Raw genomic sequence first — 18,029 nt, 5'->3', positions numbered from 1 at the left:
AGTGCCCCTTTTGCCTTGTTTTTGGGGAGCTGGTTTTCTTTCCCCCATATTAAAAACAACCTTGTGTTACATCTTGCTTTCATGAGGAAGCAAATAAATACTAATAAATAGAAAAGTGTTGTTAATATAAATATAAATACACAAAAACAAAATTATAGGACATAGATATATATACACACACACACACACATGTAAAAACACAAACATACAGGCTATAGAGCATGAAGAAAATCATGATTTCCCATGACAAATATTTTTTCAGTAGAAATTTGAATAAAGTTTTTTGTTTTTATCTATAAACTATTTTTTGTGCAAGTTTAGAGTACAATCTAATTAAAAACAGTAAAAGACTGTACGTATCACAGAATGAAAATGTCATATTCCAAAAATCATAAATTAAGTATTTTGTTTATTTATTTTTTTTATGTTTTTAACTAAGAAAATCATAATTTACGAGTAAGCAAAAACATTGTTTTGATCCACTGTATTTAGTAAAGGGGGGATAATTCTATTCTAACTACAAATATCAAAATCAGTCTTATAATAGCTACTATTTACCATTAAAATCGTGAAAGAAGGATTTTCTCTATATAAAAGAAACTACTTGATCAATTTGATATGATTTTTGGAATATGACATTTTCGTTCTGTGATGAATTCATATAAAGCTTTTCTATATTTTTATTTTTTTTTTTTAATGACGTTAAACTCTTGCTCCTATTTTTTAAATGTGGATAATTTTCAAATATGCTTTTATTAAATATTTTGTGTGAACTTTATTTTATAAAATTTTCTATGAAATTTCATGGTTGAATTCTGTTTTCAATTCTCTAGCTTCATCGTCTGGTACTGTTTGCTGCCAGTCCTCACTTGATGGAGAAAAACATAACAGATGGAGCTGATCTGGAGGTCAACCTTCCGGCAGGAATAAGTGAAGACGGCTTGAAGATCTTTGTCAGCTTTCTCTACGATGGCGTGTTGAATCTGAATGAACACCTTTACAAGGACGTGGAAAGAATATCAAACCTTTTGAAAGTTGATAAAGTCCAGAAACATTGCCGTGAATTTTCAGCCAGTTTGAACGAGCATCGGCAGATGACGAGTTCTCCGTTGATGTCTATACCACGGCGCCGCGACAATCTACCAAAGTCACAGAAGTCATCCAATCGTCAAACGGTTGTGCTTACTCTAAGTGACGATTCCAATCCCGCTGAGTCTTCACTCGGTCACCCATCAACCCATCAACAGCCCCAAGAGCATACGTTAACCCTTTCTCAATCACAGTACGAAGATCTACAAAACAACATCGACGAACGGATTCAGGCTTTAAATGAGCATCATGCGTTCATGACGTCACATCATGATCGCTATCCTCCCGTTACACAAAACTCTGGCATTTCTTTACAAACTGCTACCAATCCGACCATGGCATCTGAAAGCGGCATAAAGACTGAACCAATTGAAATATTAGACGACGACATCACAGACTATCCTCCAACGACGCCGCCGACACAAGACAATATAAAACATAGCAAAAGAATTCTAAATTCTAGTAAAAGTTTTGCATCAGAAAGCCCTGGCTCCGAGACTATGCGGCGCTCTTCACAAAATCTCCCTTCGAGTACTGTAACACGGACGTACTTGCCAACTAGTAAATGCGAGTCAGGGCTAGATATGAATGAAATGGACGGCATTGCAACGTCGGGTGCCTCATCGACGACGTCGCCATATCCGGTTAGTTTAGTTGCCTCATCTGGAGAGACGTTTCCCCTTTATACATTGTCATCCAACCAATCCTGACATTGGTTAAACGTTGTCAAAATTCTAAGCTATATTTTTTGCCATGTTCTTTTCATCTTCTATATGGCAAATTGTAAAAATAACTGTTTTGTTCAGGGTTGGCTTGAATGTCGGATAAATGTGTGTATTTGTGTGAGTGGGTCTCTAAAATTTGATTTAAATTATTTTTAGTTTTCATTGAAAATCTTCCATGCTGTATGTAAAATAGCTTTTTTTTTATGTCTCTCAAATGACTGAAAAAAAAATGTTGAATTTTACATGCAAGTCCACAGTTCAACAAGTTTAAAAAAATATATATACAGAAAAGTCTTTATGTACCCGTTACAAAACGGAGATGTCATATTCTAAAAATTATGTAAATGGATCAAGTAGTTTTTTTTTTTTTTTTTTTTAAATAAAAAAAACATTTTCTTTTAAAAAAAAAAAAAAGGAACTGTCTTGTGTTGCGATTTAAAGGGGGGGGGGACAGATAAATCCACAATAATTCAAACTTGGAGATCGGCCTTGTAATGCTACCATTTTTTTTTTTTCAATTTCCGTGATTTTTGGAATATGACTGTCGTTTCATGATGTGTATGTACATCATAAAGATTTTTCTGTATTTTTGTTATTTGAATTAGGTTGAATTCTGGATATGAACCAATTTTTTTTTTTTATGGAACTTCTCATTTCCAATAGCAAAAGAAAATTTTTTTTTTCTATGCATCTGGTAAAATAAGGAATTTTTAATCAAAATTTTATAACCATCATTGATCAAATTGATGGCTTTCTTGAAGCAATTAGCTCCCAAAAAATGCTGCCATGTTTTTTTGTCTGTTTTTCATAGAAGTGATAAATCAAAAATTAATCCATCATGCAGAAGTTTGTGGTATAAAATTTTACTTTTTGCAATATTCTATATTATGATGATCTATTTTAATTTCATTTTTAATAGTTTTATTTTTTATTTTATTTGTTTCTTATTAAAATAAAAGATAACCAAAACTGATCAATTATAGAATTCTTCCTCTCCAATCTTTGGAAATTTGAGAAAAAGAAATTAAAATAAAAATGTTACTTTTTTTGTTTTTTTAATTAGAAAAAAAAAAAATCCTCGTTAATAGTCCTAAGTCTAGGTGGCAACGCCCCACACGCATACAAATATTAAAAACCTCCAAACGAACAGAGAATGAAAAAGTAGCTGATACAATTATCTTTTTAGAAAGCTGTTGCTATGTGGAGCTACAATATTTAATCAGAATTTGTGATATTTGCAAAAAAAAAAAATTTTTTTTATACTTTGCAAAAAAAAAAATCAAAAACCAAAAAATTTCTTCTCGAACACTTAATCTCTGCCTAATACCAAAAAAATGTTTTTTACCCAGTGGATTTTTGAACAGTGGACTAATTTGACGCATCACCATTCAAAAAAGAAAAAGCAGACAAAACTAATCAATAAAAATGGCAGCCTCTTTGGCAGCTAACTGCTTCGAGATAGCCAAATTGATCAGTTATTTCAATGCACATTATTATGTTAAGTTTGAAGGGTAAAAAAGAAAAGGCATTGGCATAGAAAAATAAATGGCAATGATTTTAAGATCTTTGTTTATTCTGTTCTGTTGAATCGGAACAAACATTACAAGAATGTAAAAAATATTGAATCTTTTTTTTCTTTTTTTTTTTTCTTTTTTTTTTTTCGTTTTAAAAATTCAGGAATTTTCAATTGGCTTGAATGAGCAGCAATATCAATCCAAAGAATAAAAAGTGTACGTTATTTCCTATAATTTAGATTGGTTTTCATAGACAAAACAAAGTCCATGTATAATTCTTGGTTTCATTTGGTATAAAAATATGCTTCCAGAGTTGCTTAATTTTCTAAGTATTTAAACAAAATTTTAAAGTTGGCATTCACCAAAGAAAGAAAAACTTCATTTTAAATAAAGAATTAAATTATTTTTATTTTTCTCAAAAACACTGATTTTCAAAAGAAAACATCACGCATGCACGCACACGCACATATATATATTTAGGCAAAGTATGACAACATCCAAAATGTAAATAGTTCAAAGATATTCTTTTAAGTCACACTATACAGCAATAAAGTGATTAGCCATTTGAAGCTCTAATAAAACTATGCAGTTATTTGATCAGCCATCAATACCTACAGTTTCATAGAAACACTGGAAATCCATTTCGTTTGGCTAAAGAATAGTGAGTATATCTGTTGTTGAGTACATTTTTATAATAGTGCCATTAACTCTACCACTGATGAAGAGGTTGTATCCAAACACCTATTGCTTTAGAAACCACAGGTAAGTATGGCTAATCAGCAAATAATTGTATGATATTACATTTTTTTGATTTCTTAAATGGGGATTGATCATTTGGATTATTCAGATTGTTTTTCTCATTTTTATATTTTCGCCATATTAACCTCCACATCTTTTCAAACACCGAATTCTTTGTGTTGAACTCCAGAATCTATACAAAATTTTGAATGAAACCCAATATTAAATCCACTGGGGTAGATTGTTCTGGTTCTATTAACCCTGACGGAGTAGTAATCTTATTTTATTTTTAGTATTGCCTTTACTGGGGATTGAACCATGAACTTCCAGAAAACTGTTGGAGGTTGAGGATGCAATATTTACTACAGGCAATAATAATTAAGAATAGCATAAAACAAGGTCAATAGCCATTAGTTGCATGCTCTCTTGTAATGAATGAATGCGTGAATGTAGGATTGACATGAAATTCTTAAAGATAAACTAAAATGACCGAAAAATGGGCTGAAATGACTTAAATAAATAAAAAGTAAATGACTTTAATGAATTTAAGGATGAATTGAATGACCTTAAGAATGACTTGAATGCTTTAAAAAATAACTGGAATCCTTTAAAAACAACTTGAATGATCTGGAGAATGACTTGAATGGCTTTGAGACTGACTGGTTGTAAAGTGGGTGATCATTTTACATTAAATTAATACAGAAAAGTGATCCCCCACTTTATATCACAAAATTACAAACATAAGTACAGCATGTAGTAAGAACAGATACTACACTTTGATCTTGGCCAAGAAAAGATTAAAAAGCTAAGAACAGTATCTATTAACAACAGACCTTTGATCTTAACCAAAAAGGCCAAGCACAAAAGTGTTACGGACCGACTTATAGAGTCGCTTGCACGCGACTAAAAATCATTTAAGACTTCTACCTGGTCATGGTGACAGAACGAGAACTATCTTCTTCGATGGATTAAAAAAAGTTTGCAGTTCAAAATTTTTATAGATTCCTGTGTTCAACTAAAGCTTCTGGAGTTTGAAAAGACAAACATAAAAATGGTTGCAGGTTACATTGGTAGACAATTTGGAATGACATCCCAGATAAAAACCGAAGTCAGAATGATCTAAAAATATTAATGTTTGATAATTAAAAGTTTGACAAAATCATAGACTTCACACGTATTATTCATTCATATATAAATAAAACTTTCTTTCAAGAAGTAAAAGAAAAACAATTACAAGATAAAGTCTATTTCCAATAGATAAGCTTTAGTTTGATATGCAGAGTAACATGGCAGCTGTTCACAAACCAGACAATCAGTCTAAGAACATGTCTTTCTTCCAAACAGGACCAACACTTTTTAACAAAAAAAAAAAATGAGGGGGGGGGGGTGAGAGGGTATAATCTCTAATGTATTTTCCAACCAACACCAAAAATATTTCTTTATTTTAGTGGCTGAAAGGATTTGTTTTTTATTTAAAATGTTCCAAAAGTTTTGTCCACCTCCTTTTAGTATCGTCCATATTTAATATACAAATCGTTTTGTTTTAGAGTTTTTTTGTTTTTGTTTTTTTTTTTTTAATTTCCACCCAGCTAAAAATAACAAAGCAAAAAGTTTTCATCGAAAATGAGATGAATCGCTTATATATTTTATTAACATCTTAAAGTGGTCCTTATTAGTGTTTCTTAAAACGTCTTTAAAAGAATGAACAACCAAAATGTTTTATTTTATCGAGCAGAAGACTTACTGCAAAACGCCATTTCCCTTTTCAGTTTTATTATTTTTATAAAAAACTTTTGTGTTCTTTTCTGTCAACTAAATAAAAACATTATCAGCCAATTTTTATAGAATTTAATGGATACTAATATCAATGTAGGGTATTTTGAATTAATATATTAACAATTTTTATAACTACAGGCATTAGTGTTTCATGCTTATGCAATCATCAGTGTAGGAAATAATTGCTGCTAATCAGGAGCTACCTTTGAAACAGGCTAGAAATAGTTTATATGGATCAACCAGTGCTTTGCTGTTTACAAATATCGACAGGACTGTCGCATCAAAATGTGTTAACATTAAAACACAGGTTGATCCTTGTAGGCTGTTTCTAATGTTATTTATAAAGGCTCTACTTTGTATTGGGCACTTTTGAAAAAAATTATTGCTTTTTAAGTTCATATCATCTATATATTTGAACTTGTATATAGAACATACAAAAATACAGGCCACAATCTAGTTTTTTTTTTTCTTGTTAAACCTCCAAAGAACATTAAATGAAAAGGAACATACAAGAACTTTAATATTAAAAAAAATAAATTGTAGGTGATAATCAATTTCCATTGCCTTTTTCATTTCTATTATATTTGTTTCTTAAGCATTTGACAATAATTGGCAAGTTAGATCCTTTATTTCTTGTGCCAAATTTAAAATTAAAGAAAAAATGGTCTTTATTTTTGTTTTATTTCTACTTGCCATTAGAATCAAAGGGAGACAACCGTGTTTAAGATTAATTTTCTTTATCTCATCTGTTTACAATATATAGAAACTGTTTCAATAATATTTCGGTATTTATGCAGAATATGGATCATGCTGAAATAACCATGTTATTTAGAAACCCATTCTTAACATTGGGAGGAGAGGGCGTTTTGTAGCTTCTCTACTTGCACTTAACAATTTAATAAACAAGATACTGTAAAACTTGAATTTAACTTGAAAATACTATCAAAAAATTGCATGGTCTGTATTCTGCATAAGTATTGATATTTCTGTATTGATAGAACTGACCATTTCTCGTATGTTTCTCATCTCTGTGATTGACATTATTTATTATTAATTGATTATTTAGTGAAATCAATTGCATTCAGTATTAAAACAAACGTTTCAAAAATTCTATTACAGACTCATAAGTTGGCCATTGGTGAACATTTATTGTAGTGCCAGATCTGCATTGGGGATACACAGCTAAAATTTTCTCTATCTAACACAGAGCACACTCGAAAATTTACTATAAAATTTTCGAGGCAGTATCTGTTAATTTGCGCCAACCGTCTCTGTAAACAAAAAGAACATCCCCATGATTTGGAACTCCTAGGTGTTCGTTGAGATTGTTTCCTTTTCTCCCATAATAATCTTTTTTTCTAACCTCATTAATAATTTATTGTCTTTTGACCACGGTTTTAAATGATGTTCCCCCACCTGGTTCCAACGTTCATTTTGAAAAGTGTTGGCCAAAAGACGTCTCGATAGAGCTTTTTTCTTTTTTTTTTTTAAACCTACTCCCTTATTTACCTTTTGTCTAATTTGTTTTTAAATGTATAATTAGAGCTCAGGAGAAAAAGAAAAGAAAAAAATTTTAGAAGTGTATTTTGATTTCCTTTCTTTGTTAAATTTTTCTCCTTTAATAATATATGGTTAAACTAAAAAAAGGAGCAAACCCTCAGCAATTAATAATGGCACTATGCTGTGTTATTCAAATGTTTTCTATAATTATGTACCCATAAAAATCTTAAAAAAATAATTACAAAATTAAAACTATCAAAATGCATTTTTGTTTCTTTCTTAGATTTTAATCTTTTTATAGGTCAAAACGGGAATGAATTACTTTTTTGAATGCATTTAAACGGTAATCTAAAGAAAATTCGTTTGAACTTAACAACTCTTTGTTTAATTCAAGATTAAAAAGATATCTTAACAAAATTAATCATTTTATCATAAAATTAATAATTCAACCAAATTGTTATAAAACTATAACTAAAATCAAGGAAAAAAAAGCTTTTCTACAAAGATCAATAAACTTTGATAATTTCACATTGAATTAAGTTGATGTTAGAAATAGGAGACAACTTCATGCCTACTTAATATTCTTACATAAAGCTAACAAAAGTACAATCATATTTGCTGCAGTTACGGAGGATTATTATCTCAAACAAGCACTTATATGTTATAAGCTGTACCTATCCGGCATTGCCCAGGATGCAGTATACTCATTTTAGTTATTAATTTTTATTTGTTTGCACATTTTTAAACTTAAGGTAGAAAACTCCTATTATATTCTTCAAATTAAAATTAGTTTACACACACATGCTAATTATCATTTTTAGATGAGAATTTAAAATGATTTGCAGTGATAGTGATCTGAATTGGATTAGGTAATATTTTTAAATAATTGTTTAAAAATATTGTTTGCTAATAACCCGGTACAACAATAACAAATGAAAATTGGTTAGTAAGAAGTTTTTGTCGGTTCATATGCTATTTTGTTTTGACTTTGTAAATACACCAAAATAATTTTATATGCGAGTTATTTTCAACTTCCAATTTTAACAAATTTTATTTACTTTTTTTATGTAGTGGGGATAGAACCCTGGCAGATGGGTAAACTTAATTACATTGAAACTGAAAATCAGATGATCGTTTTATGGTAAAGTTTATACTTCTCGCACATTCAAAGGTAATTCTGCAATTTAATTTTCAATATTTCATAAGATGTCAGTCAGTCAGATTTAATAATCTTCGCTTCCTTTTTGTTTTCATGGGCAATACAAAATAAAAATTATAATGTTCCTGGGCAACACCAGATCAGGACAGCTAGTGGAAAATATAAAGACCCATTTTGATCTGTTTTATTTCTGTAATCCAAATTAAATTTCTATACCAGAAACGGCATTTTGACGAATAATAGAATCTAGTTTTTATTTTACTAAAGGATTATTTAACAGAAGATTTTCTTGAAAATTTATTGAGACAACAACAGTTCCAGTTTGTTCGATTCTAAAAAATGAAAAGTGAAATCCAGGAAAAATTAGGAAACATACTTTATTTTTAGTTTGCTCACCGAGAATAGAACATTAGTGATTGTTCAAAATATATTATACTCTTGCAAACATAATTGAGTGCTTCCAAAATACATCCAATCCGATCGTACACGATACTAAAACAGTTATTAACAGAGTTTATATATATTCTTGCATTAGACTGAAGCCAGGACTTGTCACTCTAAGAAACGTAGACAATTAAGGATTGAGGAAGTCGCATAAACCGAAGCCTCAACTTAACTATTCCCCCACTATCAAACAATCATGATGTTGCTTGCTTGCCAGTCAGTTTGCCTCAAACTCCACACTGAACTCGGTACACCACTCACTCCCTGATTTTCCTCTGCGAACAGACGCCACACTAGACGATTTGAAAATCACCCCTTCTCAGGTACATGCTATTAGCATGTGGACCAGATCTCATCCCGGCTGTGCTATTAAAAAAATGCTCTGCCGAGGTTGCTCCAGTTCTCTCCAAACTTTACAATAAATGCCTAAACGAATTTTGCTTTCCCGACTGCTGGAAAACCGCCTCTGTGGTACCAGTCTTCAAGAATTCTGGTGAAAGAACTGACCCACTAAATTATCGCCCCATTAGCCTCCTCCCGCTTTTCGCCAAAATATTTGAGTCCTTAGTTAATCAAGCCCTAGTCCAGCACCTAACAGCTGCTAAACTCCTGACTGACAAATAATATGGATTCAGGCAAGCCCGTTCAACAGCAGATATCTTAACTGTAGTTTCTGAACGTATATACCGTTCATTGGACAAAACAGGGGAGGGTAGAGCGGTGGCCCTTGATATATCTAAGGCTTTTGACAGGGTATGGCACGATGGTCTTCTAAGGAAAATTAGATCATATGGAATCACTGGAAGAATTCATAATGTAATTAAATCCTTCTTAAGTAATAGGAATATCCAAGTTGTCCTCGACGGTCGTACATCTAAACAATATGACATAAATGCGGGAGTACCTCAGGGGTCTATCCTTGGACCTCTATTATTCCTGATATTCACCTCCCGGATAAAATTGTTTCGGAGATGGGTATATTTGCCGATGACACCACTCTCTATAACAGATATGAGGGGAAAACAAATGAACACATATCCAAGGAAATGGCAGAAACACTAGAGGATGACCTCCAATCTGTAGTGGAATGGGGACAAAAATGGATGGTCACATTCAATGCTGCTAAGACTAAGCTTGTTTCCTTAAATAACTACAAGAAACCTTCTTTACCACCAATAGCAATGGCCAAGAACACATTACCTGAAAGTACTTCTTTTAAACTCCTCGGCCTAATGTTTACAGGGAATATGAACTGGAATAGATACATTGAGAGCATTGCCAAGGCTGCTGCAAAGAAGGTTGGCTCCCTCTACCGTGCTAGAAAACTACTTACGCCTGACAGTATCCTATACCTCTATAAGGCCACCATTCGCCCATGTATGGAGTACTGTTGTCATATCTGGGCTGGTGCATCTGTTGCTTGTCTCTCGCTCCTGGATAGGGTTCAAAAGAGAGTCGCCAACCTGATAGGTCCTGAACTGTCATCTAGGCTTCAGCCTCTGTCCCATCGACGAGATGTTGCATCCCTCTGCCTGTTCTACAAATACTTTAATGGTGAATGCTCTGACGAACTGCAAACACTTGTACCTCCCCGATGTAACTACCCCCGACAAACCTGACAAGCTACTAAGTCTCATCCCTTTACAGTAGAGATCCCTAGGTGCAAGAAAGCCTTTTACTCCAATAGTTTCTTCCCCAGAACTACGGGTCTTTGGTACTCCCTTCCGGGATTCTGCTTTCCCAACTGTACTGATATGCAGAAGTTCAAGTGTAATGTTAACAAACATCTTTCTACTCATCTCCCTTCATAATGACCCCGCTAATTAAGTCCCTAATAGTTGCCCCCTGCTTCAAAGTGGCACTGTGCCTTGTTTGGGGTGAAAATTGAATTAAAAAAAAAATTTTTTAAATTGTTGCTGTAAACTACATACCACTCCCCCATATATATATATTGTATACTTATTTATAGAAAAGATATTAGCTACATATTTGCATACATGTTTGTATTTTTTTATTTTACTTAGAGCAGCAACATCTTCCGGCCTAATCTTCTTTATGCTACTTCTCCAAGGGGTTTGTGGCAGACATGTATGCACATATGTAGCCAATAATGTGTGTATAATTAAATATATTATAGTTAAGCTCTGCTTGTCATTAGCACATTTTTTTTAACATCAGAGTTTGGGTGGATTTACATTTTGGAAACTATGATACAATCAACATCTGAAGATTAGAATCAATTTAAAACAACAGACTTTGAAAAGGGAACTCAATATCCTTTCAGGTAGATCTTTGTAACAATAAATTATACTTAGTTTATCATTTTACTGCAGTTTTATGGTATCGCTGTTTTTGATAAGTATCTATTGGTACACTTTAGTCTCAACAATTTCATGTAACTAGAATTCATTGATGAGGTAAATATAATTTTTTTTATAATGTTTATGATTTTTTTATTACTTTTTTCTATTTTAAGTGGCACATATTTTAGAACTTTTGTTTTCTTTTATTAATAAAGTTTCAAAGCAAGACATTTTTTTTAATCTGAAAATAACTTTCAAATTAATTTTGTAATTTGTGAACTTTTACAAATGGTATATGGGCGCTAAACGATGGTGCTTTTGCGTTTATGAATATGCGTCCTTTTTATTTTGCAATTTTACGCACTCATTATTTCAATTTTATTTACTACAAGCCATGTGGAAGGAGATAGAATAGCAGGCTATGGGTAGGATCGGTGTACAAAGATGCTGATTAATGTTCTGCTTTTTCATGCACATACTATGACCTCTGACCCCAACTGCCCGCTATCAATTTGGCTCTCTCCCTTATATGCACCGATTTATGCAGAATCGTATGACATTGCACATCCACAGTTTTAACGGCAGCACTTTACTTTTGGTTTTTGTAATATGTGCCAACTGGATTTCCTCGGATTTTTTTTTTTTGTTCAAATCCCGATTTCAATTTCATTTATTTCATTCAAGCAATTTCATTGCGAACATACCATAAACTTTGTTTTTATTTTTTAGAAATAAAAATGATTTTAAATATTCAACGCTCCCATACAAAAGCAACGCGATTAACATTGAAATACATGTATGCATAAGATATCTATACATTCGATTACGTCATATTATTCGTTTCGTTACTCAGCACTCATCTATGGCATCCAACTCTGCCTACAAATCTTAGAACCTTTACTTATTTCCCGGGAAATACAGTCTTTGAACAAATCTGCTCTACTTAAAACCTTTCGCACTTTGAATTGACTAACTTATGCTCCTTACCATATATGGTACTGTATTATTCTGATTTTGATTTGAAGGCAACACTATATACTTTCTCTAGCATACAATAATATATATATTTAAAAAAAAAGTATTTCTCCTGTGCAATGCTGTGTTTAAACATACCTGCGCTATCTAGGAAATTGAGCACTTTTGGATTACTCTATACCAATTACCAGATGACATACTTTATTATAAGATGGTACAGTATTATTACTATTATAAATCCCAGGCAACACGGTAGATTATCTTGTATAAAATAGCATAACAAAACAGTATATATGGAGAGGTGATGTTTGATTAACACTGCTGGGGTGCCATGATTTAATATACTGTTTTGTTTTTAAATCCCCGAAATAGTGTTTCATGGTAACCAACTGATGATCCCTAAAAACTTAGGACCGTTGAGAGTGTAAGTAGCGATTGAATGACTCGCTGACAAAATGTTTCCAACAAAGAACTAAAAGCTAAATTTTTATAAAAGAGTTTTTTTTGTATAGGTTTCAAGATTACAAAAAAGCTTCCAAGAATATATATATATATATATGACAATCAAATATATTTCTGTTCAAACAATAAACCTTTTGCATAAAATAAAATTATCTTTATTCACACGGTCATTAGTGTTATGTAAAGTGACCGCAAACAATTTACAGTTTTCATATACTTTAAATCAAATGTCCCTGGCGTCTGAACCTGCCAGCTCTTCAATGATTCTCCCAAAATCATGGGTTTCTTAATTTAGCCATGCCAATTTCGGTATTGGCAATCATCGAGGGTGCAAACATTAGTTTACAATTCGCATTCAGAGCGAGTAACAGCTCAAACACATACACCTTGTACAAACTTTAACTGTTGAACACGTGTGTTGGTAGGTCCTCGTCTTTATTGTCCGTTTTTTCTGAGCTAAGTCTCTCATCTCACAATACTAATATGGCTAATACTCACCTGAGATCTTACAAACGTATCTGCCTGTCGATTGTTGTCTGCTTAAATTCTTGTACTTATCTTTGGCCTCTGTCTGCGATCTCATCCAACTGATCTGTCCCTCAAATATATCTACCTTTGACCAGAAATCCTATTGATATGGTGAGTTCCTCCAAAGAATAGACTGGAAAGAAGCAAAGTAGTGCTGCATAAACAACTGTGTTATCATTAGAATCAAGGAGTAAAATCCACAATATATATATATATATTTTGCATTCCCATCTTAGCAGCAACCAAATAGTGTGATGGTGAGAAGGGCTGATTGTTGCCTAGGTGGTAGAGTTTCAATCTTGGCTTGAGGTAGTCTAAATGCGTTGATAAACTGAAAAATACTGTATGTGGATGACTATATATATCTGTGGAAATATATTTTCTTATAATATATACCAATCCTTATTTAAGAAGCTCAATGTAATTACAGAACAATATAGTGAATAAATGACAAAAGACTATATTCCAAAATCCATGATGTTGACCATCTTAGAATTTATTCCTTTTAATTCAGTTGACATTTACAATTTTTGACAGTATCTGTTTCGTAGCGCAAAAATCAATCACTTAATTAATTATATATAGTTTGTTTCATAAAGGGTACTTGTCTGTATGTTTTTTTATGTCCAACTTAAAGTCCAAAACTACTGAACAAAGAATCACAAAGTTTATATTATCTTGATTGGTGTTGCCCCAGATCTACGATATCTAAAATTTAGAAAAAATATCTACATTTAAAGGGATAGCAAATGAATTATTAGGATGAGAGTTAAAGGAGACGGATGTAAAAGAGAAAGATAAATAGATGGCTGGAGAGAGGAGGAGGGAACTATATAAGTTTTAATATAATAAAGATGTTATGCACGCTATTTTACCTTTTTCTATTTAGTTTTTGTTTTTTATAGGCCCAGACAATGCTCTGTAGCTCTGCTAGTTTATCAATAAAATATCTTTTTGCACAGCAACAAAGCAAATCTTTAAAAATTTTGATTTAAATTTTCCCTTCCAATTTTTGTTGCTCTTGCATCACCCTTGTTGGCTGGCAGATGTAGAATGTGTGCCTTGAAAGGATTTTTATTTATGCAAACTCTAACCTTCCAATACTGGATTACGATTATGTTTTTCTGTTAACAATAACACTCCCAACAAAAATAATTGCCTTCTTTTTTTATCATCCAAAAATGCTGCCCACTTCTACTTAAATATTTATTAATGTACACAGTGATTTATTTATTTTTCTCCCCCCCCCCATTATCTCTGACAACTGTTTTGTCATATTAGAAAGAAGAAAAACTAATAAATTAATTTCTCCCTGGCCAACGTGATTCCTGATTCAATTGTAAAAGGGTTTGTTTTGCGAACACAACACTTTATGTTGAAATCTATGTACTGGGTGACCCCTTCCTCCCAACCCCACCCCACCACCTTTAATGGTGCCACAGATGGAATTCTTAATTCTTTCACAATCCTTTTCACAGTCCAACCATATTTGATACAAAAAAAAAAAAACTTCAATCCATACATTTGACTTGTTCACTAAATTTCAATTATGAATATCTAGCAGTCTTTGTTTCATCACTGTTCAATGATGAATCAATCAGGATATGACATGGAAAATTCTCAATGACTTTGGCACCATCCTCTTTTTGGCTACAATGGTCCTGTTCAGTCCAATAAATGGTTTGGGGATTGTTTGGATAGTCATTAGCTTAGAGATAACCCCCAAAGATAAAAATCGGAGGAGGAGGCAGGGGGGTAAGATTTGGTAAATATGAAGCCCATTCATGACCACCCCTACCCCTCTACTAATGAGACGATCACTGAAATGTTTCTGTATACCATTGAACAGTAATATATATATATATATATATATAAAATGGTAATATGGGGTTCTGGGCTGGGAGTGAGAGTACACAGAAGTCCTCATTAATTGTTGGGTGCAATGGCTTTATGTATTATGAGAATCTCTAAGTCAAAATCAACAGGATCATTAGTTGCATTTTGTTAAAACATGTTAAGAAAGTTATATGATCTTGGTATAGGTCTTTATTTTAAATTGCATCCTCCCATACAAAGTGACGCACGTATGATAAATATGAGTTTTAAAAAATGTTTTTTTTTCCTTTCCTCCCACGTTTCAAGAGAGCTATATCCTTTGAAAGCATTATTTCATAAGGTTAAAATGAAAATGTTAGAAATGTAAAAAAAAAAAAATTTCTAAGAAAATCACCCTTATAATAGAAGACTACTAGCATGCCACCCGGCATTGCCTGCCCATAAGATGCACTTAAATATTACATATTTATTATTATTATATTGAACCTAATCTATATTAGTGTGATCAAAATAATATATATGACTTTGGTGCCATCAGCTAGAATCCAAACCAACCATAGAACTCTGAGCCACAGCCACACACAAATATATATACAAATTCACCTGACATCCCTTTTTTAAAAGATGGAAAGCTAAGATAAGGTTCAAAACAAGCAAGCATGCCCTGTCAACAGTTATATATATAATATACTAGCATGGGGGCCCGGCGTTGCCCGGGTGTTTGGAGGTGTATGCTGAGCAAAAAAAAAAAAAAAGTAAATTCTTTTTTACTTTGACCCTTATTATGACCCCTTAAAATTTATTGTTTTGGGCTCAAATCAAGTTAGTAAGTTAGATCCATGTCCAAGGAACCTATATCTAAAATTTCAAGTGTTTAGACCCAAAATTGTCGGAGTTTGGTAGAGTTCTCCAAGGTCAAATCGTTGAACTTTGACCCCTTAACTGCAAAATTTCTGGTCGAAACTCGATCACATATTTTCTCAAATCTCAGTACCCTGTATATCAAATTTCGAGTCTGTAGACTAAAAATTAACAGAGTTATTGCATAGGGAAATGTACACAGACACACACACACACACACAGACACATTCACTTTTATAGATAGATAGATAGACTAATAGATTAAACAAAATATATAGGTGTACATAAATATATATGGAAACAATTTTTTGTTTACTGTAAAGATTTTATGCAAATATTATGCAAGTATAAATCATGTAGAATATCTGCATGAATATAATTACAAGTAATAGTTAACTAAAGATAATCATCCCATAAGAAAACCGAAATAACTAATATGGAATTAATTAAAATGAATGTTTAAAAGAATATGCAAATTAGCTAGATCTTTTGCTAGTAAATGCATTTCCACAACCCATATATAAGAAAATTGTATTTTAAATAAAAAGAGGGTTTTTAATATGAATATCAATGCATGCAAAAGAAAAACGAATTTATAGGAGTGTTTATGTATATATATATATATATATATATATAATACTTTCTTTTTTTTTTTCATTTTGTTGGTTATACGAAAGTCCATGAGTGTTGGTTCCTAGAAGAGAAAATTGAACGTCTGATCTTGTTAACAGTTGTATCACAGTACCTCTGGCTGATGTATATCACGTGGTTAGAGCATAAATTAGGATAGAAGCAAGCCAGCTCTTTTGAAAGCATTATTTCGTAAGGTTAAAATGAGAACACTGGAAAACTCAGTAATACTGTTGAAAAAAAATTATCTTTAACAATATTACCCAGTTTTCATTCTGAATTTTTTATTTTTCTCCCCTTTTCCCAAAGAGACTAGATTCAGTCTGAGTAGCCCAAATAATAGCTATCACATACATGTCCTATTTTTCTTTTCCTTTTTTTTTTTTTTTTTTTTTCATGCAACACTGAGGTTGTGACCATTTTCATCCTTTTGGCCTGCTTGACCAATTCTGTTCCAAGGTTTCATATGCAATGTCATTTCTCTTTCATAAATGTTTTGTGTTTTTGTTTTTTCTTTTTCTTTTTTCTTTTTTTTTTTCAGTTTTGTAGAAAACAAAATAATTTGCCTTATAAGTAATAAATAAATATATATGGGGTGTTTCAAAAAAAAAAAACTATTGATATCATTTCAAATGTAAATCTTGTAGAAAAACTACAAAGAAATTGAACAGGTTTGATGTATAAACAACTGTCGATTCACTGATCCAAATTTTAACAAGAAAATCAAAGCTATAATATGAATGTAAAAAAATTCTTTCTCTGTTCATGCGAATTGCATTTTTTATGTTTGGGTACTTATCCACAATATGGACCGTGCTGAAATAATATCATTATTGCATAGAAAATCATTCTTAACATGGAGAGGGAGGAGGGGGTCTTTGTTAACTATTCTGTACTTTCACCTAACAATTTAATAAACAAAAGATACTGTAAAACTTGAATTTAGTTTGAAAATACTATAAAAAAAATAAGAAAGTAGCATGGTCCGTATTTTGTATAAGTACCTATATTTTAAGATAACTGCATAAACATGAACCTGTTTAAACAAATTCAAATTCCTTTGAATGGGCACTGGCAAAAGTTTTAGATTGAAGAAATGATATAAATATTTCTGAAACACCTATGTATGCATGTGTGTATGTATGCGGTATGCGTATAATGATAATCATTGTAAATAAATTCTCTTCATTTTTTTGAATTAGCATACAACTTCATTTCAACACTGTATATAATTCATCCAAATGCTTTATAATAAAAGTTTTCAATTCATCTCACTATGCTGATTCTTTTTTTTTTTTTTTTTTTTTTTACTCTGTTTTTAAATGCAAAAAAAAGTTGACAAATTTATTTTATTTTTCACATGGACGAAATGAATATGAACTTTCTTTAATTTCAAAATACAATATTTTGTTTTTTGTTCTTTCTTGTCTGCCACGCAATTACATAAAACTGTTTTTTTTATTATCATTATTATTATTATTATTATTCA

The 18,029-nt window shown here is 31.8% G+C and overlaps 1 protein-coding gene across 15 annotated transcripts in view; it reads left to right on the top strand.

The window, feature by feature from the left end:
* The window catches only part of LOC145247969 (uncharacterized), a 394,038-nt gene extending 376,221 nt beyond the window's left edge, over nt 1-17,817 (top strand). For all 15 annotated transcript variants that reach the window (XM_080109621.1, XM_080109619.1, XM_080109622.1 and 12 more), the window contains one exon: nt 834-17,817. In XM_080109621.1, coding sequence (XP_079965747.1) covers nt 834-1,799 — 966 coding nt within the window. In that variant the 3' untranslated portion in view covers nt 1,800-17,817. The remainder of the gene's footprint in view (nt 1-833) is intronic.
* Nucleotides 17,818-18,029: the final 212 nt, after the last annotated feature.

This window comes from Euprymna scolopes, chromosome 26, assembly GCF_053919585.1.
Source record: "Euprymna scolopes isolate OS-2025 chromosome 26, ASM5391958v1, whole genome shotgun sequence".
In the NCBI taxonomy this organism is placed as follows: domain Eukaryota; kingdom Metazoa; phylum Mollusca; class Cephalopoda; order Sepiida; family Sepiolidae; genus Euprymna; species Euprymna scolopes.
The sequence above is the reverse complement of the archived record's forward strand: the minus strand, read 5'-3'. Positions and strand labels throughout refer to the sequence as shown.